Source organism: Lampetra fluviatilis, chromosome 48 (genome assembly GCF_964198595.1).
Source record: "Lampetra fluviatilis chromosome 48, kcLamFluv1.1, whole genome shotgun sequence".
In the NCBI taxonomy this organism is placed as follows: Eukaryota; Metazoa; Chordata; class Hyperoartia; order Petromyzontiformes; family Petromyzontidae; genus Lampetra; species Lampetra fluviatilis.
Window position 1 is genome coordinate 2,290,059 of NC_136322.1, and position 25,729 is coordinate 2,315,787.

The window sequence follows — 25,729 nt, forward strand, 5'->3', positions numbered from 1 at the left end:
GACTCATCACACAGAGACCCAAAGACTCATCACACAGAGACCCATAGACTCATCACACAGAGACCCAGACTCATCATACAGAGACCCATAGACTAATCACATATACACCCACAGAATCATCACAGAGAGACCTATAGACTCATCACACAGAGACCCATAGACTCATCATACAGAGACTTATAATCTCATCACACAGGGACCCAAAGACTCATCACACAGAGACCCATCGACTCATCACACAGAGACCCTCATACTCATTACATAAATACCCACAGAATCATCACACAGAGACCAATAGACTCATCACACAGGGACCCAAAGACTCGTCTTACCAGGTAAGGCCCCACTGAGCTGTGTAACTTCTTTTTCAGAAGCGACTTGGCCATCACAAAGGATAGCAGCTCAGCAAAGTGGCTTATCATCATTCTAATCATGTCGACATTTATAGCGGCAGCCAACTACTCCAATGCTGTGGTTGTTAAAGCTTTACTGCAGCCTTGCACCCCTTTGTCTCTCAATCGTTAAAAAAGTGCATAATCTTAATTTTGGAGCTTTCGTGACTGCAGGAATTACTTTTTGGTTCTTTCGGTAAAGTCACGTATAAAGATAAAATAACAAATTAAATAATAGCATACGACGTTTCGATTGCAACACAAGCAATCATCATCAGGTATAAATGAAATAGCAACAAAAATCTAACCAGAAAACTATAGACAGACATATAAGCAGACAGATATCACCAAGATACATAGAGAGAGAGCAACACATAGGCACACAGAGAGAGAAAGTCTCTGTGCCTTAAATAGAGAGAGGGGGCGGGGGCAGAGAGAGGGAGGGGGTTAGAGAAAAAAATTAGCATGTCAATGGGTAGGACGACGGGTTACCACCCGTCGTCCTACCCATTGACATGCAAGCTTGAAAATTAGGAGAACGGGAGAGAGACACATTAAATTTAAAAACCTAGCAAAATATCGAAATGTAATGTAATGCAACACAGAGAGTCGGTCAACACACAATTAACGCATAGCCTGGTCGATTACGTATTTCAAAGATTGCTAAGTTAGAATTTAAGTGTGAAAATTCCAAAGAGAGACAAAACACAAAACACGAGGAACGGAGACACACAGACAGAGCAGTACATAAGAACGACAATAAACGAGTGGAGACAGAAAAAGTACACTAAATACACAGGCAGAGAGAGAAAACAAAAAAACCCAGAGAGAGAGAAAAAGATAAACTTAAAACTTCCCCGTAGAAGTGGTTCAATCTTAATTTTGGAGCTTTCGTGACTGCAGTTTTTTGTTTTCTCTCTGGTTACACCAGCCCACAGGGGATTATTGTGTCCGTCGTGCAGGGAGGGGCTGGGTGGGGAGGGGAGGGTGGGGAGTGTTTGGTTGGGGAGGGTGGAGAGGGGCTGGGTTGGGAGGGAGGGTGGGGCTGGGTAGGGGGTGGGAGGGGTGGGGCTGGGTGGGGAGGACCTGGTCACCCCGTGGTGCCCTTATAAAACTCAACGTTTAACCTATTCACGCCGGCTTGTGCCCACCCTCACAGTCAGGCATATTTGCGGAATACACTACGCCGCCATTGACCCTGGCCATTGCCTGAGCAACCCAACGTTCCTACCAACTCCCTCCGTAGGAATGTGTTACATACATAGGGTTTGATTAAACAAAGTAGTTGTAACTTGCGTGCCCGAGCTTAATTTGTGTTTTCTATGATTTACCTTCAATAATAAATTTGGCCATGTCTCTCTGGCTGTATGAAATTGATGTGGTTGAGGAATTGGTTCAGAGCTGGTCGGCCATGTGGCCAGATGACAAATGTGGCATCCACGTACCTCTTCCACAAGGACGGGCGTAGCGTGGATGCCTGGATAGCATCCATCTCAAATTTTTCTATGAAAATATTGGCAACAACCGGAGATAAGGGAGAACCCATTGGGGTGCCTTCAGTTTGTTTGTAGAATGTTTCATTCCATGTGAAGTATGTATTGATGAGGCAGTGTCACAACAGGGCCGGCACATCAGCATTCAATCATTGTTGGACCAAATCTTAAATGATTGCAATGGTATCGGGCACAGGAACTTTGGTGAACAAAGAAACTACATCGAAACTAACGAGCAAATCACCTGGGGACAGTGGGATGTCCTTAATTGACAATACCAGGTGAGCTAAGTACAGAAGAGGTGGTCTTACCAGTGAATGACTGCAAGGTCTCAGACAGATATTGGGCCAGTTTGTAGGTGGGTGAGCCAATGGTGGGACGAAGGGGTGTACACCATCGTCTCCACGCAGAGCCCAGAGGCACATACGGTGTGGGTAGGGGACGCCTAACCATTGATTTCGGTTCTCCTTTGCAGGAAGCAACTTGCGGAGACATGGGGACGATTCCGCATCTGTTCCTCTTGTGTGAGTGACATCACCCCATCAGCTACTCCGCTACAGCTTCACCTAGATGCCTGGTGTCTCATAGCCAGCTACAGCTACTCCGCTACAGCTACAGCTACTCTGCTACAGCTACACACATATGCCTGGTGTCACATAGTCAGAGAGTCAGAGATGTATATAGAGACTCCTAGAGATAAATATGGACTCATCGAGATACAACGAGATACATAGAGACTCATGGAGATGCATTGAGATACATAGAGAGGCATCGAGACTCCGAGATATACATAGGGACTCAGAGATACATAGCGACGTAGATATATCCATAGAGACTCATAAAGTTACGTAGAGAATCATAGATGTACATAGAGACTTATAGAGATATGGAGAGATACATAGAGACTCATAGAGATTCATAGAGTTGTATATATAAAGACTTAGAGATCTACATAGAGACATATAGAGTCTCATATATATAGATGCATACTCAAAGATACTCATAGAGACACGTGGAGATTCATAGGGATGCATAGATACACATAGACTCATAGAGAAGATACAAATAGATACATGAAAATTCAGAGATATACAGAGACTCATAGAAATGTATAGCAACTAATAGAGATACGTAGAGATTGATAGAGACGCATTCATATACTGTACATAGAGATACCCATACATATGAAGATACTCATCGAGATTCAGAGATATACATAGAGACTCATATAGATGCATAGAGACTAAAAGAGAGTCATAGAAATACAGAGATATATGGAGACTCCGAGACTCAAAGATGTACGTAGAAAGTAGTAGATATACATAGAGATGCATAAATATTTAGAGATATACATTGAGATGTCCATCCTTCTTCTTAGGCACTGCTGCTACTCGCTAACAACACATGCCTCAACAGTCTGTTAAGGCTACACGGGGGATCTTTGTCTTTGTGTGGCGTGCAGGCCTGGTGGCTGGAAGCTTCATCGTGTTCACCGAAGGTATGGACAGTCGCTGCTCTATGATCTTCCCGGGTCCGACCCTGATGAGAAGTTAACTACCTCGCCTGGTGGACAGGAGGTCGTTGGTTCCATCCCGACCTTGATGAGATATTAACTACCTCTCCTGGTGGACAGGAGATTGCGGATTCAATCCCGATCCTGATGAGATGTTAACTACATCGCCTGATATGCAGGAGGTTGTAGGTTCGATCCCGACCCTGATGAGATGTTAACTACCTCGCCTGGTATGGAGGAGGTCGTGGGTTCAATCCTGATCCTGATAAGTTGTTAACTACCTCGCCTGGTATGGAGGAGGTCGTGGGTTCAATCCTGATCCTGATGAGATGTTAACTACCTCGCCTGGTATGCAGGAGGTCGTGGGTTCGATCCCGACCCTGATACCTGCTGTATACGTCTCTATCTCTCTCCCCGTGGTCGTGCAGAATTTTCTCTGGGTCCTCCGGTTATTTCCCTCCACATTTAATAAACATGTGCTTTTACCATTTGGCTTCAATACATTTCCACGTGATGATTATAAGCCACTTGGTTGAGATATCGTGTGTTGCCAGTCGATAGTTATTATTGAGCTGGTCTGGCCCATACCTAACCAATCACTCCAGACCAGGTGCCAGCGCCATGACCCACTCGGGCATTAAAGTCACCCAACAGGATGACTATCACGAGGGGCCACTTTAGCTAGCACCTGTGACAGGAGGTCATAGAAGGCGTCTGGCTAATCGGCCTTGCCTGCATCCCTCAACTGATGTTCGTCTTTCGGTGCGGGCATAAGTAACAACCACCACTCCTCGCCTCTTATTGATGGAGAAGTGAGCTCACAGTAGCCTGGGGATTACAGCTTCACACACCTCACCGTCACGCTCCCACATCCCCTTCATTATTTTGTTCAGAAGAACAGTCACCCCCTGTTTCCAGAGCCAGAGCCAGTCCACTGGCTACCACTAGTCCTATCATTGCTCCTATCAGTACCCCTATCACTATCCCTACCACTACCCCAACCCCGATCACTACTCCTACCCCTCCTTAACCACTCCCACTTGTCCCCTTGTCACCATAACAACACCACCGCTTTCAACAACAACAACCCCACCACTCTTTGTTATCTCAAACACGATCATTTTTTCACAAGCGACCTGCCTAAATAACAGCTGAACGAAGTGGCTGACCATGTAGATATTTATAGCAGCAGACAAATATTCTATATGGAGAAAAATCCACGCGACCACGGGGGAAGAGAGAGAGACATAGAAACTGCAAATACACAGCAGCCGTTAGAGTCGGGATCGAACCCACGACCTCCTCTATACCATGCGAGGTAGTAAACATCTCCGAGCCACAGTGGCGCTCCTAACGGTAGGAGGCTGCTAGACTTCTGTGCAGCCCATAGGCTTGTAATTACCAACACGCTGTTCCGACATCGGCGCATCCACATTTCATGGATGGGTCCAAGTAAGAATATCCGCTGAACTATATAGTGACGGAACAGCGCATGCGGGCCCATTTCCTTGACATCAGAACCTATCATGGAGCTGATCTGCCCTCTGACCATCGACTTGTCATCTGTAAGATGTGCTTGACATTCTACCACTCCGGTCGTGAAAGTACACCCAGGACCCCATTCAAACCCACAGTGGCCTGGTCTCAGCTAGCTATTGAAAGTTGTAAGCGATAATTTAATCATCGCTTGCACCTGGAGTTGGCATCGCCCCCCCACCCCCACTTTCCGTTATTCCGAGGGGAAATGGATGAGGTTTAGGACTGTGGCTCATGCAGCTGCAATGGTTGCATTGTTTATGAGTGCAGATCTCCACAGAGACGCTCGGTATGCAGTCCAGACCTCCACAGAGATCCTGGGTATGTCGTGCAGACCTCCCCAGAGACCCTGGCTTATGGAGGAGTTATTCCAGCTGGTTCAGAGAAAGCGAAAGGCCGACTTCCATCGTTCACAACATTCCAAGTTAGAAAATGAGGTTAATGCAGCTTTCGCTCGGAGGTTTGGAGAGCCATGCGGCGATGACGATGACTTAGCATGACAATGACTGTGACAATGACTGTAACAATGACGATGGCGGTGACCATGATGATGACTGTGGCGATGACGACGATCACAGTGATGGTAGCGGTGATGATGACTGTGACCATGACGATGACTGTGACGATCACAGTGACGATGACGGTTACCATGACAATGACTGTGACGATGACTGTAACAATGACGACGGCGGTGACCATGACGATGACTGTGGTGATGACGACGATCAGAGTGATGGTAGCGGTAATGATGACTGTGACCATGACGATGACTGTATCCATGACGATGGCGGTGACCATGATGATGACGATGACCATTATCGAGGGCTAACGGACCCCCCCCCCCTCCCCCTACTGCCCCCCTCCCCCCTACCCTCCAAGGCACCGCGACCGAGTACAAGCGCGTCTGCTACTTCACCAACTGGTCCCAGTACCGCCTAGGCATTGGCCGCTTCACCATGGACAATGTCGACGCCACCCTGTGCACGCACATCATCTACGCCTTCGCCGGATTCGACGAGAAATTTCAAGTGATCACCACTCAGCAGAACGACCTGCAGACGTTCGACACCATGCAAAAGCTCAAGCTGAAGTGAGTGGAGGGTGGGCGGGAGGGGAGGTGTGGGGAGGGAGGAGAGGGAGGAAAGGGAGCGAGGGAGGGAGGGAGGGAGGAGAGGAAGGAGAGGGAAGGAGGGAGGGAGTGGAGGGAGTGGTGGGAGGTTTGGGAGTGAGGGGAAAGGAGGGAGGGGGAGAGGGAGGGAGGAAATAAAGGAGGGAGGGAAGAAGGGAGGGAGTGGAGGAGAGGGAGTAAAGGAGGGTAGGGAGGATGGGGAAGGATGGAGAGAGTGGAGGGAGGGTTGGGAGGGAGGGGCAAGGAGCGAGGGAGGAGAGGGAGGGTGGGAGGAAGGGAGCGGAGGAAAGGGAGAAAATGAGGCAGGAAGATCGGGAGTGAAGAGAGGGGCAGGGAAGAAGGGAGGAGAGGGAGGAGAGGGAGGACAGGAGGAGAGGGAGGAGATGTAGGAAGGGAGCGAGGAGAGGAAGGAAGGGAGGAGAAGGAGCTTGGAGATGGAGGAGAGGGAGGGAGGGTGGGGAGGGAGGGAGGGAGGAGAGGGAGGGAGGGTAGGGAGGTAGGAGATGGAGTAGAGGGAGGGATTGGAGAGAGAGAGGGCAGGAGGAGGGAGGGAGGAACATCAATCATTGCAAATCATCATTCATCAGCATCATCAGTGGCATCAGCAGTAGCATGATTACCACAATCTTCGGCAGCAAAAATGATTATCATAATTCCCCCAATCATAATTCTGCTACTGACACTGACACTTCTGTTGTTTGCTGTTTGCCGATCTTCTTTGTTGCAGGAACCATGATCTCAAGTTCCTCCTCGCCATCGGAGGGTGGAACTTCGGCGTGGAGAAGTGGGTGAACGCACGAACTCCACCCACTCCCAACCCAATCCTCGAACCCTCTTCTTCATCCCTTCACTCCCCCTTCACTCTCTCCAACCCACCCCCTTCACCTCCTACCTACTTATCCATGGATCTCTATCAGGGGCGGCTGTAAAACGATAAAATGACAGAATGAATGATAAGTTTTGTTCACGCATAGGGAAGCCAATCATCATCACGTGGTGGCTTTTTAAATCCACGAATTGTCTATTCGTGGTGCGATCCACGAATCGTTGGTTTCGATCCGGAAATCACGCGACAGGAATCGCTTTAACGATGTAAACATTTGCATTCAAATTCTAGATTTGAAGCTTTCGTGACTGCAAGGAATCATATTTTTAGGTTTTTTCGGTAAAGTCACGTAGGTAAAACATCACCGTCACGGTCCCACCTGATGACGGAGACTTGTGTTGCCTCCAAAACGTCGTGTTTTTGTTTTATTTTATTTTATTTTCATTAATTTTGATGTTTTACCTACGTGACTTTACCGGAAAAAACCTAAAAATATATTTGCATTCAAAATATCGCAGCTTGATCCATGCTCGATCCACGCTCGATCACATACACACATGTATTAAAAATATCGCAGCTTGATCCACGCTCGATCTATGCTCAATCACATACACACAGGTATTCCACATATATCAGCTTGATCCATGCTCGAGCCATGCTTGATCACAGAGACATACTCAAAATCCCATAGCTTGAACACCACTCAATCGGTGCTCGATCGGTGCTCTTTATCGTTAGAAATCATTTGATTGCCATTTTAAATTGAGCGTTGGATCATCAAACAATACGTCGATTCCCGTTACAGTTTTACATTATATGGGCAAATCCATGGCCAAATTACACCATATATGGGCCTGAAACATGACACAATTGATAATTTTTTATTCTTTCAGTGATGAGTTTTTCCTGGGTTTTTTTTATTCATTACAAGACACAACTTTTAGTAAGGGCTTGCGCCAGTTTATTAACAAAAGCGATAACGGTTTACACCAGAGATAGGTGGCCCTACACTCGGTCCTTCACTCGGACCTCGGGCTCTAGCTGGTCCTAGCCTCGGCTATCTCTTGGGCTCTCTCACTCGAGTCGGGACTGGGGTTCAGCCAACACAGCCCGACCGAGGAGAGCAGCACCACACGTAACCTTAGCTGGCTCTTACAGCCTTCTTAGAGCCCTACCCCTGGCTATATCTTTGGCTCTCCTACTCGTAAAACCGGACGGGGGATCAGCCAACACCGTCCTGTCACGAGCAGGAGAGACCTCCTTTTAGATGCTCTGCATCCCGGTCTCCCACAACGACCCCACTTTCATCACGGGGTCCCGCCTAAAGTATCCCCCATGACATGACGTCATCGCGCCTCACAGCGCTCATGACGTCACGTCGTCATACTATTCCTTTACACAATTATACCTGTGGTATACCGTGGACGAAGCCCCATATATTACTATAGAGACCCGCAGAGACTCGTCGAGACCCACAGAGACTCGCAGAGACCCAGATACTCATATAGAATCATAGAGAACCACAGAGTTCCAGAGACTCATATAGACCCATAGAGACACAGAGACTCAGAGACTCATATAGAACCATAGAGACCCAAAGAGACTCAGAGACTCATATAGAACCACTAGCGGTAAGTACCCAGTGTTGCCCGGGCGAAAAAGGCAGACACACACATTGACTTACACACAGACATCGACCCACACACATAGAAACACATCGACTTAGACGCACACACACACATATGGTTAAACCCAGGATGGATCGTTAGCAGGCCAGCCTAAATGTTTCTTACCGGCAAAGATGTTCCATTAGAGGGGTGCACGTTTCTCAAGCCTAGAGAAGAGAGGGAATGACCGTGGCCGAGAAGACCTGGAGCTTCCTACGGAACGAGAGACCAGGTAGCTTCCAGACAGCGTAACACAGCCAATGAAAAGATAATGGCGCTCGACTGATTTAGAATGAGACCTCTGCTGTTAAACCGGAGCCGGCCATGAGCACACTGGCCAGGTATGGGAATCTCTCCAATCTCTGCGCAACTGCCTGTTCACCAATTGTGAATAGTGGGGGTGGATTGTCCGATGGTACAAAATACCCAGGCAGATGCTTAGTTTTGGTGGGGCTGATGGTAAGGCCCCACCTCTTAGTGCAATCTCCAGGTTCAGCAGCAGTGCCTCTAACTCCTCCTCTGAGTGAGCAGTAATCACCAGAGCATCGGCATACATAACATGGTTGAGCAATAGGGAGCCATCCCTTGACCACACCCGGGCATCGATCAGCCTCCTATTGTATCTGTACCATATGGTAATTCCTCCGGTACAGCCATTGAAGGCCTCACGAACTACGTGGTCAAAAGATATGTTAAATAATGTGGGAGCCAGAGGACATCCCTGTCACACCCCAAGGTGTAGAGGGAATGGCTCTGACTGACGGCCATGTAGTTTGACGCGGGGCCGCTCACCATCACGAAGGTCCTTAATGATCGTGAGCAGAGGGTGAAGGACTCTGCAAGCATGACGAACAACCCAGAGGCCAGGCCTACTGATGGTATCATAGGCCTTGACCAGGTCAATAAAGCACACACATTCATTCACACGCACACATGTACCTACAGACACGCAAAGAAATGGACTTACACCGACTCACATGGAGCCACGCAGACAAAGCGACTAACACACACGCCCATGGACTGACACACACAGACATATCGACTGACACACACATACACATGGACTCACACACACATTGACGTAAACATACATATGTACTTACACACACATATCGACTAAGACACACACACATCGACTTATACACATACATAGACTGACACACACATTGCCCAACACACACATACACATATGGACTGTGACACACGCATTGACTTACACACACATCGAGTGACACACACACATGTATGGACTTACACCAACATGTGGACTAACACATACACATATGGACTGACACACACATACACATCGGCGTACACACACACATCAACTGACACACATAGACACACAAGCGCACATTGAGCCATGCACACACATGGACAAACACACACACATGGACTAACACACACACAGAGCGACTGATACACACACACAAATGGACTGACACATCGGGCGTTGTCCGTTCGAAAAAGCCAGACACACACATGGACTTAAACACAAGCATGGACCTACACGCACACACATATGGACTCAAACACACACACATCGACTCACACACACACATCGACGTGCACAGCAATCCCCGATGATGGTACAGCTATCAGTATCGCAGTACTACGTATGAGTAAATAGCGTGACGTGAGCAATCGAAACAATAGAAATGCATTGGAGAAATAAGCATAAATAAGTGTAAATTAAAGAGCAGCAGTACGCACAGGTAAGTTGAGAAGCAGGCTACAGTCTAGATTATAGACTGCCAGTACGACGACTCAATGACATAAGCATTGCACAGTCGACATTAAAAGCTGGCAATACGGACAGCAGCTGAAAAAGCAGAATACAGTCGACATGAAAGACTGGCAGTACACTGAATGAGATAAAGAAGCAGGCAACATATTATAGACTGGCATACACTCGTAATGGTCAAAAGGAAAAATAGCAGTGTAGCTAATAGAGTGCCAGTGCACTGACGTTAATTAATCAGCAGGCAGCAGGCGACATCACAGACTGGCAGTAGACTGTCGCAAGCATCATAAAAGCACAGCTAAATAATAAAATATTTAGCAACCTAATAATGAAAAAAAAAAATTGTGCACACAATAATTATTATTGTAACATCTGCCAACGTATTGTTTTACTAATAGTAAACAATAATAATACAATAATGCTATCTAAGCGCTGTAATAATGTTAATATCTACTGACTTTATAGCAGTAACTGCGCGCATCGTGTTGCGGGGGGGGGGGGGCGAAGAGGACATCACATTGTGAAGAAATAGCCGCAGCGTTGTGTATATTTATTGCATGCTAAACGCATAGATGAAAATGTCGCCCGTGAGCTCGACCGAACGCGCATCACTTGCAGGCCCCCCCCCCCCCCACGCAATTGGCGTGAGTTAGTACAGCCGATGTCGCGCAATAAATAGATAAATATAGCGACATCGCACTAAATCGCTAATTCAACTAATTTAAAGGTGATTGACGTAAAAAAGGAATTGCCTATTCCCACCGCGGGGCTTAGGGCGTGCTGGCTGTCAAATCCCTCGCAAGTGCGCGCGGAGACTTTTATATATAAGAAAGAAAGAAAAAGAAGATAGAAACACAGACTCAGAGACTTATATAGAACCATAGAGACCCACAGAGACCCAGAGACTCATTTAGAACCATAGAGACCTACATAGACCCAAAGACTCATATAGAACTAGAGACCCACAGAGACCCACAGAGACCCAGAGACTCAGATAGAAACATAGATACCCACAGAGACCCACAGAGATCAAGAAACTCATATAGAATCATAGAGACCCACAAAGACCCAGAGACTCATACTCAAAGAGACCCATACTAAAACTAAACTACTTTATTTACCAGATAAGGCCCAACTGAGCTACTGTGTAGATCTTTTGTCAGAAGTCCTGACCTGGCTATCACAAATGATAGAAGCTCAACAAAGCATTGACTGATATCATTAGCATTTTCATCACGTGGAAATTTATAACAGCAGCCAAATACTCTAAAGGCATATGTCTACAGACTCATGACGAGCCATCGACCCACGGAGACTTATAGAGAGACATAGATCCGTAGAGACCCACAGAGATTCAGAGACGCGTAGAGAATCATAAAGACCCATATTCATCAAGACCCAAACTTAAAGGTTACCAGGCCGTCAGAAGCCGCGACCTGGCCATCACAAATAATAGCAGCTCAAACAAGTGGTGGCTTATCATCATCGTCGTCGTCACCACGTGGACATATATAGCAGCAGCTGAATAGTCTAAACGCATAGAGACGTTGATTCTAAATGTAGAGGAGAAAAAAAACACAGAGTACCCGGAGACAAAATCCACACAGTGACCATGGGAGAGAGAGAGAAACGCAGACTCCAAATATACAACAGGCATTGTCAGGGTCGGGATCGAACCCCTGACCTCCTATATATCAGGTGAGGTAGTTAACATAATAATAATATGTGCATTGTCTTTCAAACCGATTGGCCTACACCAGAGACAGCAGCCTTCTTCATGGCCTAGTCTCACTACCAGTATCAGAACAGAGAACAACACCAAAAGAGATGCATAGAGGACCAAGGGGCGCAGTGTTAGTGATAGCCTGTTCGTGAGCGACGTACCTAGCTAGCGAGCTGATAAACAACCGGGTGAGCGAGCAGGTGAACGAACGGCCGATTGGTGAGCGAGTTAGTTGAGAGGGGGAACGACTGGCTGAGTGAGTGAGCGAGTGACATAGCGAGCAGTTGAGTGAATGACCAGGTGAGCGAGTGGAGAGCGAGCGAGCAGGTGGGCGAGTGAGTGAGCGACTGGGTGAGCAAGTGAGTGAGCGACACGACCTGGCGAACGAGCAGAGCGGGCGAGCTGAGCAGGCGAGCGAGCGAGAGAGCGACCGGATGAGCTGAGCGAGCGACCGGGCAAGCTGAGCGAGCGAGCGGACGAGCGGGCGAGCTGAGCGGGCGATCATGTGACTGAGCGTAGGTTCTCCCGCATGGTGTCCTGCGCCGATAACCGGAAGGAATTCATTAAGTCTGCCATCGCGTTCCTTCGCAAGTACAAGTTTGACGGCATCGACTACGACTGGGAGTACCCGGCGCACCGTGGCAGCCCAGCCACCGACAAGCACCTCTTTACCCTTCTCATCCAGGTGACACGGGGAGCGGTGGGGGGGGGGGCTCCTCCTATAAACTCTTTCGTTTCTTTCATCCCTGCCCCATCTATTTAAGACCGAAGCAGGAGGACGATTTCTCCACAACTCTGTGGCTGTCTGCCTCATGATGCTGCTGCTGGTTGTTGTAATTACTGGCGAAAGGTCACTACTAATATGCGCCTATATTAGTAGGCACAGAGATTCCACGGGAAATTGTCATAGTTTTTCATTGTCCACGATTTTTATCCGCGACCGTCCTGCCTGTGATAATCGAGAGTTCTACTGCGTTTAAGCTCCTTCTTTTGTTTTCATTTCACCACTTAGTCACAGATGGTCCCACTGTTGTAATGTCACAGCAGTGCAAAGTCTAGGAAAAACGAACAAATGGTTAAACAATTTTTATTTTACCGGGTAAGACCCAACTAAAGCTATGTAGCTCTTTTTCAGAAGACCTAATCTGGCCACCACAAATGAGTGCTGCTCAAACATGTTAGTGGCTTATGCTCCCATCACGTGGACATTCATAGCAGCAGCCAAACAGTCTAAACGCGTGGTGACGTTGATTTCTAAATGTGGAGCGAAAAACTGGAGGACCCCGGAGAAAAATCCAAGCAGTGACCATGGGGAGAGAGGAATCAGGGTCGGGATCGAACCCACGACCTCCTGCATACCAGGCAAGGTAGTTAACATCTCCTCGCCAGTGCGCTCCTGGTTGAGGTGGTGGTGGGGCTCCTGGTGGAGGTGGTGTTGGGGCTCCTGATGGAGGTGATGGTGGTGATCCTGATGGAGGTGGTGGTCAGGCTCCTGATGGAGGTGGTGGTGGGGCTCCTGGTGGAGGTGGTGGTGGGGCTCCTGATAGAGGTGGTGGTGGGGCTCCTGGTGGAGGTGGTGGTGGGGCTCCTGATGGAGTTGGTGGTGAGGCTCCTGATGGAGGTGATGATGATGGAGATGATCAGGGTGATTGAGATGATGGTGCTGATGGAGGTGATGATGACAATGATGATGGGGGTGATGATTATGATACTGCTGGAGATGATGATGCTGATAGAGGCGATGATGACGATGATAATGCTGATGGAGGTGATGATGCTGATGCTGATAGAGGTGATGATGATGATGTTGATGGAGATGATGATGACGATGATGATAGTGGTGGTGATTCTTATGCTGATGGAGGTGATGATGACGATGATGATGTTGATGGAGGTGATGATGACGATGATGATAATGGAGGTGATGATGACGATGATGATAATGGAGGTGATGATGATGATGATGATGCGGATGGAGGTGATGATGATGACGACGATGATGCTAACCACGCCGCGTGTGTGTCTGTGTGGCGTCTATAGGAGACGAAGGTCGCTTTCGTGCGCAACGCCCAGATCACGCGGAATCCCCGCCTCTTGATTTCCGCGGCCGTGGCCGCTGGCAAATCTACGGTGGCCGCCGCCTACGAAATCAACTTGATCCATCCGTGAGTCGCTAGCCCAGAGACAAAGGTCCCCCCGTGTAGCCTGGCACAGACTGCAGGGGCAAGTGCTTTCATAGCCAGTAGCACCTATATACACACAGAGACAAATATCCCCCATGTAGCCTCTAACAGACTGTAGGGGCAAGTGTTGGTAGCGACCACCTATACACACACAAAGATAAAGGTCCCCCGTGTAGCTTGGGACAGACTGTAGGGGCAAATGCTATTAGTAGCGAGCTACCTATACACACACAGAGACAAAGATCACCCGTGTAGCCTATAACAGAGTATTCGGACAACTGGTGGTAGCAAGCATCACCAATACACACACACAGACAAAAATCCCGCGTGTGACATCGACAAGACTCTAAGGGCAATTGCTATTAGTAGTCACGAGTAGCAGCAGCGTTTATGAAGGCTGGCACTGTGGCACACAAAGAGGGGGTAGGTGGCCAGCGCCACGCCCGACCACCTTTGTCTCCCCCCACTAGTGATGCTTACTACACACGACCACACCAGGGGACTTATTTGAGGCTGAGTCGACCTAGGGGAGGCCCAGTAGTCACGAGTCTCATGATCCTGATGTAGCTGCTCACCCCGAGCTCTCAATGTCCTGATAGTGCGTTGTGTTTGTGCTGTTCGCCTTTTGGCGTCCTCTGGTCTAACACTGTTTGAGACGAGGCTCTAAAGAGAGCCGCCTCTGGTGTGGACCAATCAGTTTCAAAGACAATGCACATACTGTCAGAACATGTGTTTTCTTTGCATGTTCATCACAAGTATATGTGGTTAATGCAGACATGATGCGTTGCAAAGGTTTCAGTTTGGTGTTTTAACATCTTAACACCTGTTTTATTGCCAGAAAGGGGAAACATCGATTATCGTAATTTAATACTGGCAAGGGAGGTCTCATCATCTATTTTTATTATTAATACGTTGTTGCAAATAGTTTGTTATTTCCCCCCTGCACTTCCGATAAGCATGGTTGGCTGAATTCGGTGCAAAAGAAGTTCAATGTACACGCATATATAAACTCACACGGAGACCCAAAGACTCATCACAGAGAGGCCGATAGACTAATCACACAGAAACTCATAAGACTCATCACAAAAGGACCCATAGACTCACAGAGAAACCCACAGACTCATCACACAGAGACCCACAGACGAACACAGAGACCCATACATTTAGTAATAGGTTTTTACCCTTTTATCTGGCAACAGTACTGCCACCTTTATACAAGGGATCATGTTTGCAATAACCACAACACTTGCAGTCAAAATGCAAACAAATAGAGACAACTCAGATAATGATATGCACTGTCCTTGAAATTGATTGGTCCACACCCGAGATGGCTTTTCTTAGAGCCTAGTCTAACATGGTGTTGGACCAGATGATGCCAAAAGGTGCAAAACTCAAAAACAGCGCACTCTCAGAGTATTGAGAGCTCGGGGTAAGCATTTACATTATGAGACCTCCTTTGACAGTAGCAAGATATAGTAATAGGTTTTTACCTTTTTATCTGGCAACAAAACTGACACCTTTATACAAGGGATCATGTTTGCAATAACCACAACACTTGGAGTCAAAGTGCTACTGGCAAAGGAGGTCTCATAATGTAAATGCTTACCCCGAGAGAGAGACAGAGAGAAACAGAGAGAGAGATCGAGACAGAGACACAAACAGAGAGCTACAGAGAGAGACGGAATGATGCGGCTGCTTTTTCCACGGCGTGCAGGGGCCTGGACTTCATCAACCTCATGTCGTACGACCTGCAGAAGCAGAACGGGAAGACGAGTCACCACAGCCCCCTGTTCGCCTCCAAGTCCATCAACCAGACGGACACAGTGGTGAGCCCAGAGGCGACGGCGGTGTGGGGGGGTCATTCCCCCTTGCTGAAACGTTTACGGCGATCCTGTGAATCGTTCCACGGCTCTCCTCACCGTTGGAATGAATCGGGAGCCCCGGCTCGGCGTAAAAAACGATTTCCCTTTTCCACCGGGTTGCGGCCCCGCTGAGCGAGTAGGAATCCGAAAAGCTAGAAAGCTCTTTATATTTTAATCTATTGTAATTTTGACCAGAGATGCTCCTCGTAGGTGCCACACGTTTTTTTTTCGTTTTTTTTGTCGTTGTTAGTTTTTTTCCGGTTTTTTGTGGTTTTGGAGTTTTTTTCGGTTTTTAGTGGGGGTTTTGTCGGATTTTTTAGTTTTTATTTTTAGTTTTTTTGTGTTTTTTTCGGTTTTTAGTGTTTTTTGTGTTTTTTTTGTTTGTTCGTGCTTTTTGTTTTACAACAATGCACTGACACAACAGAAGTGCAAAGCCTCGGAAAGTACTTGATAGAGCTGCTGCTCACTCCCGAGCTCGAAGTGGCTCTAATCACACATGTGGCCATTGTCCTTGTACTGTTCGCCTCTTGGGGATTGTCCTCTGGTCTGACACTTGGTGGTGAGACTGGGCCATGAAGACAGGCGGCTGTTGCCTCTGGTGTAGGCCAAGCAGTTTCAAAAACAATGCGGATATATACTATGACAGCCATGTTTGTTTGCATGTTCACCGCAAGTACTGTGTGTGCTTCATGCAGAGAGACTTAATTCCTTGATAAAGGTGTAATCTATGTGGTTTCTGGACATTTTAGCACAACTCCTGTTTCATTGCTAGAAAGGGGTATAACCCCATTCTTATTTTTCATGAAACTATTGTTTATTGTCACAGGAAGGCCCCCAACTAAGCTTCCGTTTCGCTCTCTTGTCAGAAGCCCTGACCTGGACATCGCAAATGGTAGCGGCTCAACCGAGTGGTGGCTCATCATCATCATCGTCTTCACGTGGACATTAATGTCGCATAGAGACCCATAGAAATACATTGAGGCACATAGAGATACATGGAGACCGGTAGATATACACAGATATGCACGGAGACCCACAGAGATGCATAGAGAAACATAGAGACACAGAGACCCATAACGATACATAGATATACATAGATAAACATGAAGACCCACAGAGATACATAGAGAAACAGAGGCGCATAGAAACGCAGATACATATAGAGATCCATAGCGATACATAGAGACACATAGAAACACACAGAGACACATAGAGATACATAGACATTTCGAAACCCATAAATGATAAGCAGCTCAATCAAGTGGTGGTCCATCATCATCACGTGGACATTTATAGAAGCAACCAAAATAGTCGACACGTGTGGAGACGTTGAGTCTAAATGGGGAGAAAAATCCACGCAACCACGGGGAGAGAGAGACACCGCAGACTCAAAATATACAGCAGCAGCAGGCGTCAGGGTCGGGATCGAATCCACAACCTCCTTGCACACCAGGCGAGCTAGTTAACATCTCACTAAGTGGAGAGAGAGACAACGCAGACTCCAAATACACAGCAGCAACAGCAGGCGTCAGGGTCGCGATCGAACCCCCGTCCTCCTGCACATCAGGCGAGGTAGTTAACATCTCGTCAGGGTTGGGATCGAATCCATGACCTCCTGCACACCAGGCGAGGGAGTTAACATCTCGTCAGGGTCGGGATCGAATCCATGACCTCCTGTAGACCAGGCGAGGTAGTTAACATCTCCTAACCATGAGAGAGACACGCAGACTCCAATTTGACTGCAGCAGGCGCCCGGGTCGGGGTCGAGTCTCCTGTACCCCCTCGCATACTCGCCGCAGGGTACGTGTGAGGGTTAATGCGTACTTGGTTTGTAAAAGGTTTGCGTGCATATGTGTGCGTGTCTATGTTGGTTACGAACCTGGCAACACAAGTTCGATTCCCACTCACGGTCAACACCAGTTACAATTATCTAAACTGGTCCTGGGAATCCCCTAGGTCGACTCAGTCTCAAATGAGTACCTGGTGCTGTGCGTAAACATCGCCACTGGAGAGACAAAGGCGGCCGAGCGGGGTTCTGGCCACCCACCCCCTCGTGTGCTGTGCCGGCCTTCATAGGTGCTACTCGCTAACAGCACTTGCCCCTACAGTCTGTTAAGACTATACTGGGGATCTTTGTCTATTTTGGTGTTCGAACATCTTAAACACAACTCCTGGGTTTTAATTGCCCCAGAGGCAACACACAGACAGAGGGCCTTACCTCATGATGGCGATCCGCCATGCTGAGCTACGGGAAATCTACAAAAATGAGAATAGGTTTTACCATTTCTGGCAATAAAACACGTGAACAAAAGCGCGTGGCCAATTCGTGACCAGTGCAGCACTAGTGGTGTATGTTGTAGTGTATCGTGTAGTGTATAGTAGTGTATAGCAGTGTAGTGTATGGTGTAGTGTATAGTAGTGTACTGTATAGTAGTGTACTGTATAGTAGTGTATATCAGTGTAGTCGATATTGAAGTGTATAGTGTAGTGTATAGTAGTGTACTGTATAGTAGTGTATAGTAGTGTAGTGGATAGTGAAGTGTATAGTGTAGTGGATGGTGAAGTGTATAGTGTAGTGTATAGTGTAGTGTATAGTGAAGTGTATAGTAGTGTAGTGTATGGTGTAGTGTATAGTAGTGTACTGTATAGTAGTGTATAGCAGTGTAGTGGATAGTGAAGTGTATAGTGTAGTGTATAGTGCAGTGTATAGTAGTGTAGCGTATGGTGTAGTGTATAGTAGTGTACTGTATGACAGTGTATAGCAGTGTAGTGGATAGTGAAGTGTGTAGTGTAGATTATAGTGTAGTGTATAGTGTAGTGTATAATAGTGTATAGTGTGGTATACTAGCACAGCACTAACCAGCTGTGTGTTGGAGAGTAAACCCATTACAGCGTTTACGATTATAGTGTAAGTGTATAGTGTAGCGTATAGTGCAGTGTATAATAGTGTAGTGTACAGTGTAGTGTACTAGTACAGCACATCGGTTGTGTGTTGGAGAGTAAATCCACTCCAACATTGAGCGGGAATTGAACTCGGGTCCGAGCCGGGATCTTAGCACCCACCCACACACCTACGTACAACAAGCATCACTGCACCTGAAGGAGTTAAATGATGACGTCACCCTGCTGCTCTATTTAAGACCGGGAGCAAGTGAGGGATTCACCATTCTGGGGAATTGCCCGATGATGCTGGATGTAATTACCAGCGAAACGTCGTACTCAAAAAATTGTAAATGCTGTGGATTCACTCTTCAACACAACAAAGTAATGAACTATTTGTCTTTAGTCAACGTGACACATGTTTTACTGTTTGGCCGTGTCGGGTGGTGGAGGGTTACGACACATTTATAAATAACGCGATCTAACCCAAAAACCTTTATTATGAACGCACGCAAAGCGTCAGTCGTGACCCCGAAATCCCACCAAGTCCCCCCTCCAATCCCCTCCTTAACCGCCCTTGGCCCTCTCCTCCCCAGGAATCGTCGGTGAAGATATGGCTGAGGGGTGGAGTCCCTCCGCAGAAGTTGGTGGTTGGGCTGCCCTTGTACGGCCGCTCCTTCACCCTCAGCACCGCTTCCACTGGCATCGGAGCGCCCATCAGCGGAGTCGGCTTTCCCGGACGCTACACCAAGCAGCCAGGCATAATGGCCTCCTACGAGGTGAGAGGCTAACACACTCACACACAAAGACAAAGATCCCCGTGTCGCTTGTGTAATGCGGGCGTAAGCGACCTTCCGGATGTGACGTCACGGGGAGGCGGAGCCAGGTGACGTGGGTGAAAGGTTGGGGTCCTTAAGTGGGTAAACCGGAAAGAGAAGTCAGTCGGGGTGTGAATGGAAAAGAGTGGGGCCGCGCGGGCGAACGTGACGAGGGGGCACCGTCGGCCAGCGGGAGCCAACCCCGGAGAATAGCAGGGAGCGAAAGGGTGGTGAGAAGCTGCGGAGAGTACAGCCAGGAAGGCTATGTGTTAGAGGCAGCGGTGTGGCTGCAGAGAGTCGCAGGAGCGACGAAGAGAGAGAGAGGGAGACAGCACGAGGCTGTCAGCGCTGCGGAGTAAGCAAGAGCGAGAAGAGCTGCAGCGATTACAGCCAAGGGGGCTGAGAGTGAGTAACAGCAGCGGAGCTGCTGTGGGGGCTACAGGAGCGACAGAGGCCAACAGAGGGGCTGCAGGTGGAGAAGAGAGAGACATCGGAGTCAGCACGGTGGGGAAAGAGCAAAGAGGAGACAGCCGTGTGGGTAATACAGTACGGACCAAATAAAGGACACTGAGCCAGAGATCGTGGTCAAGTCCCTTATTACACTGGTGTCAGAAGTGAAACGGCATGTCGAAGCAAGTGAGGAAGAAGATTACTCCGCCGCCAGCATCAGCTTCATCGTCCGACGACGACGAATTCCCTCCAACCATGGATCCTGCTGGGGTGGTGGAGGAGAGCTCTGCTGAAGCGAGCATGGGGACGGGTGTGGAAGATGTCGGCGCGATGGCGGGGCCGGCAACATCATCGGATGCTGATCAGAGATGGCAACAGATGGCGGTGCAACTGGAGGCACTCAAGGATGTCCTGGCGCAGCTATGTCAACTCGTCACGCCAAGGACGACGGAGGAAGCTGAAGGTGCTCCACGGGCCGCCACGTTGCCTGCCCTGCCGCCGCCATTGGCCACGCGGCAAGAAGCCGCCATCTTGCGCGTCCCGCGGCGCCAAACCGCCATCTTGGACACGCCGCGGGCCGACGCCTTTTTGAATTTGCCTCCAGAACAACCAACAATTGAAGAGAACGTGAAGAGAAGTCGGAGTCGCCACCTCACCACAGTTAAGGAATTCTCCATCGGGGGCGATTGGAGCGCTTTCGCCTGCCGATTCTTGGCGGCGGTACGTTCCGCAAGATGGACCGATGCTGAGGCCTTGGAAGTGTTACCGACTCTACTGGACGATGAATCTGTTCGATTTTTCCGTTCCATAACGGCCGACAAAAAGAAGACCTTATGCGGAGTTTTTGAAGAAATGGCCGACGCTTATGAGCCACCTGACGATGCGCATCGGCGATTCGCTCAACGACAGCGGGCACCCGAGGAATCGCCCGTGGCGTTCAGAGGTGCGGTGCTGGAGCTGGCCATGGCAGCTTATCCGGAGACGCCACAGGACCTGCTCGAGCCTCTCATATTGGGCAAAATGCTGGAGCTGTCTCGGGATCTGGGGATCCCCATGCCTGTGTGTGGGCATGAGAAGCTCACTTCCCGAGCGGCAGCAAAGTGTCTGGATGCGCAGTTTAATCTCCGTCGCTGGAAGCAAGTGGCGGCATGGACGGGTGGGCCCGTCAAGGAAGGAGGTGCGACGGGGTGGGACCCCACAAAGGCGGTCTATGTGCCGGATGAGCGGGGTCCTCGGGAGCTGACGGCCGCCTCCTCTCCATGGTCGGGACGCGGAGGCCCGGGTCTGCGCGCTACGCCATCGGAACGGGGCCGTCGGGATGCAAGACCTGCGCTGCGGCGCAACGATGCCGACTGCTTCCGCTGCGGCCGTAGGGGCCATTACGCCAAGGATTGCTGGGCCCGCTTCCCGGGTCCGCCGCAGCAGGAGGTTTCTGTACCGGACAAGACGCCCAAAGACCCTCCGAAACAGGCATGTCGGCACACACCAGACACCCGGCAAGGCTTTGCACCTCACCCATCACCTTCGTTGCGCGACCCTATTGTTGTTATTCATGATAGGCCATCGACGGGGCCTTGTCGCTCGGTGACGCAGTGGCGCAAATTGGCGCGGAGAGTCGTCGCGGCCGCTACGGGTTCGTCCACTGTACCGGGGTCTATACAAGGGGTGGATGTGCGTATTTTGGTCGACTCTGGAGCGTCTGCGACTATTATATCGGATGTCATTTTCCATCTGTTGGGCATCCCGCCGGGGTCTGTGCGCCCGGTTTATGGGTCGTGCGTCGCTGCGAACGGGGGTAGTATGGGTATCGTGGGCCAGGTGGATGCTAAGATATCTATTGGGGATGTGTCGGCTTCGGGTGTTGTGTTGATATCAAGATCTTTGGCGGTTCCTTGCTTATTAGGCACCGATTTTTTGGCTAGAATGCCCATTTTGATCAAAATCAATGAGAATTGTATTGAATTGCCGGGTGGCCGTCAAATATCGTTTCTGCCGTCGCCCTGGGGGCGACCTGCTTCGGCCGTACAGGTGCAGGCGCTGTCCGCCGCATCTGTGGACATCCCACCTGGTTCACAGATGCTTATACCCTTGCGGTATCGGAAGCCCCTGCCTAATCGGCTGGGAGCAGTAGGGGTCTTGTTGTCGCCATCCGCCACGATAACAACAGGATTGGCGTTAGTTGGGGCACAGACCATTGTCCGGCCGGATCAATTACCGTTTTTACAGGTGCTTAACGCGGGGGTGGAAAACATCCGTGTTCCGGCCGGTACGGTTGTGGCACATGCCACTACGGCGTTTGCGACGCACGATTGTCCGCATAGCCGGGGAGTGGTCGCTGGTGTTTCCGAGCCGAGGGGTTCGGATAATCGTTGGATTGCTAACTTATGTGACGAAAATTCTTCCCTGTCCGTGGAGCAACGTGATGCGCTGCGTAAATTGTTGTTGACATATTCGGATGTGTTCAGCTCCGATGATTTGGATTTGGGCCGCACATCGTTGCTTTCCCATCACATTGAGACGGGCGATGCTGCCCCTATTCGATTAAATTCGCATCGGATGAGTCCTGCGGAGCGAGAACACATTCGGGGGGCAGTAGAAGGCATGTTGGCTGCGGACATCATATCGCCATCTAACAGCCCATGGGGCGCTCCGGTGGTCTTGGTTAAGAAAAAGGATGGCAACTTGCGATTTTGTGTTGATTTCCGGAAATTGAATAAGATATCGGTGGCAGATGCGTACCCCCTGCCGCGTATGGACGACTCCCTTGACGCATTGTCGGGGGCTAAGTTCTTTTCCACACTGGACCTCTCTTCGGGATTTTGGCAGCTCCCCCTTGACGAGTCCTCACGGGAGAAAACCGCTTTCCGTACGCCGCAGGGGTTATTTCAATTTAACTGCCTCCCGATGGGATTGAATGCGGCCCCTGCCACATTTCAAAGATTGATGGAGCTCGTTTTGACGGGGTTGCAGTGGGAGACGTGTCTTATATATTTGGACGATATCATTGTCTTCAGCCGCACATTTGAGGAACATTTAACACGGCTGGAGACAGTGTTCACGAGGATGCGCTCTGCGAATTTAAAATTTAAACCAAAAAAATGCCACCTACTGCAACGGTCCGTCCGTTATCTGGGGCACATTGTGAGTGCTGAGGGGGTGTCCACGGATCCAGAAAAGACGGCGTGCGTCCGGGATTGGCCGACTCCGGCCACCGTGGGGGATGTTCGGCGGTTTTTGGGATTTGCCTCGTATTATCGAAGATTTGTGCCGGGGTTTGCGACGATTGCGAGGCCCTTGCATCTCCTTACGGGTAAAGGACAGAAGTTTGTTTGGGGACAGCCGGAAGAGGCGGCCTTTCGGAGTCTGCGTGATCTATTGGCAACGGCCCCAACATTGGATTATCCCGATTTTGATCGCCCATTCATTCTTGATACGGACGCGAGTGACACAGGTATTGGGGCGGTGTTATCACAGTCTAAAGGGGGTGTAGAGCGCGTCGTGGCGTATGGTAGCCGAGTCTTGTCTCCTGCGGAAACTCGCTACTGTGTTACTCGTAGAGAACTTTTGGCGGTTGTTTTTTTCCTACGGCAATTTCGACCGTACCTTTACGGTCGTTCCTTTGTTGTGCGAACGGATCATGCGGCCTTGCAATATGCACTTAAAATGGACCAGCCTTCCGGACAGTGGGCACGTTGGTTGGACACGCTACAGGAATTTTCCTTCCAAATTCAACATCGGAAGGGAGTGCGCCATGCGAACGGTGACGCACTTTCCAGATTACCGCGGCGAGCCCCTTGCAAATGTGAGTCGGGGACACATAGGTGTTCGCCGATTCTGAACCCCCCTCAGCCGCTTACGTTGGCCGTCGAGAAGTCGGATACTCCGATGGAACCGGGACCGACTGACGGGGTTTTGAATCTGCCACGGTCTGTCTGGATTCGGGAACAGATGATGGATGAGTCGTTGTTGTCCATGCGAAAGCGGTCTACGAGGGACAATGTGAGTCCGAGTTCGGCTGTGGGGCCGCGAACCGCTCTCCGAGATGGTCTGCTTATGTGGCGAGAAGGGGTCCAGGAAAGCTGGCGTGTGGTGGTACCGACGTCCTTGCGATTCGAGTTGATTAGGACTCTCCATTGTGAGACACTCTTACATTTAGGGGTGCAGAAGACTTTGTTGACGTTGCAACGTCATTATTTTTGGCACGGCATGGCGACAGATGTCGTAGGGCACGTGCGCGCGTGCCCTGAGTGCGCCCGACGTAAGCCGCCTAAACATCCTTACGTGCCGCCTCTCCAGTCGATTCAGGTGTCTCGAGTCAATGAATTGGTGGCACTGGACATATTGGGACCCTTCCCACCATCGGCGAGGGGAAATAAATATTTGCTGGTAGGGGTTGAGTATCTCTCCCGTTGGCCGATGGCCTGGCCGTTGCCCGATCAGTCGGCCGCAGCCATCACCGACGCATTTTTGTTTGGGTACATTATGGATAAGGGGGCGCCTGAGAGACTCCTCACGGACCAGGGCCGAAATTTCTCTTCTAAATTATTGGCGGAAGTATGCGCGGGCCTTGGGACTAAGAAAATACGGACATCCCCATACCATCCGCAGACGGATGGTATGGTCGAGCGGCTGAACAGGACATTGTCTGCCATGCTTTGCCATACTGTGAGTGAACAGCAATCAGATTGGGATCTGCACATCCCCGGAGTGCTTTCGGCGTACAGGATGACGCCTCATGCGGCTACAGGGTATTCGCCGTTTTACCTTATGTATGGTCGGGAAAACGTGCCTCCAGTGGATGTGCAATTGGGTACTGGGGTGAAGGGACCTCGTAAACCACTCCCTGAATACATTCAGGACACGGTTCGCCGGGTCACTGAGGCGCGGGAAAATGCCCGCGTAGCTACGGCCAAAGCCCAGGCCCGGAACGAGCGGTATGCTCGGCGGTCCGAGGGGGAGTGCCCCTGGAAGGTTGGAGAACTGGCCTGGCTCCATTGCCCGCAGGTGCGGCCGGGGACCTCTCCTAAATTGCACAAACCTTGGCATGGTCCTGTGCGCCTCATTGAGGTTCCCAATCCACAGTCGGCGCGCGTTCAGATTGGTTCTCGCCGATGGTTTGTTCATACGTCGCGGTTGAAACCATATGTTGCTCCCCTACGTGATGCGTCATCTCCCAATGTTGCCTTGCCGGGGTCTGTTGCCGCCGACTCTCCCCTGCCTGCGTCCACTGATCTTGCTAGAGCGCCTGTCGTACCTGTTCCAGACAGGTCGGCCGTGACACCAAGGGGGACGAGGTGCCCTGCTCGGAGGGCGCCTGCCAGCTCTGCGAGACCTTCGAGCCCAGCAGCCCTTCTGACCCCGCCGCAGGCACATTCGAACGACACGGCCAAGACTGATTCTTCAGGAACACGGGACGCTGGTGGACTTCCAACCGCAACAGGAGAATTACCCCCTGTCATTCATCGAGTTCCATCGCGTTCCCGTTCTGCGAGCGGGCCGCCGACCGTCCGGGA

The 25,729-nt window shown here is 49.8% G+C and overlaps 1 protein-coding gene across 1 annotated transcript in view; it reads left to right on the top strand.

Annotated features, from left to right (window-relative positions):
• Positions 1-2,378: 2,378 nt before the first annotated feature.
• The window catches only part of LOC144948143 (chitotriosidase-1-like), a 30,849-nt gene continuing 7,498 nt past the window's right edge, over positions 2,379-25,729 (top strand). The window contains exons 1-8 of the mRNA XM_078877571.1: positions 2,379-2,409; positions 3,348-3,383; positions 5,814-6,024; positions 6,791-6,847; positions 12,543-12,708; positions 14,064-14,188; positions 15,921-16,032; positions 19,545-19,727. Of these exons, the coding sequence (XP_078733697.1) occupies positions 2,379-2,409; positions 3,348-3,383; positions 5,814-6,024; positions 6,791-6,847; positions 12,543-12,708; positions 14,064-14,188; positions 15,921-16,032; positions 19,545-19,727 (921 nt within the window). The remainder of the gene's footprint in view (positions 2,410-3,347; positions 3,384-5,813; positions 6,025-6,790; positions 6,848-12,542; positions 12,709-14,063; positions 14,189-15,920; positions 16,033-19,544; positions 19,728-25,729) is intronic.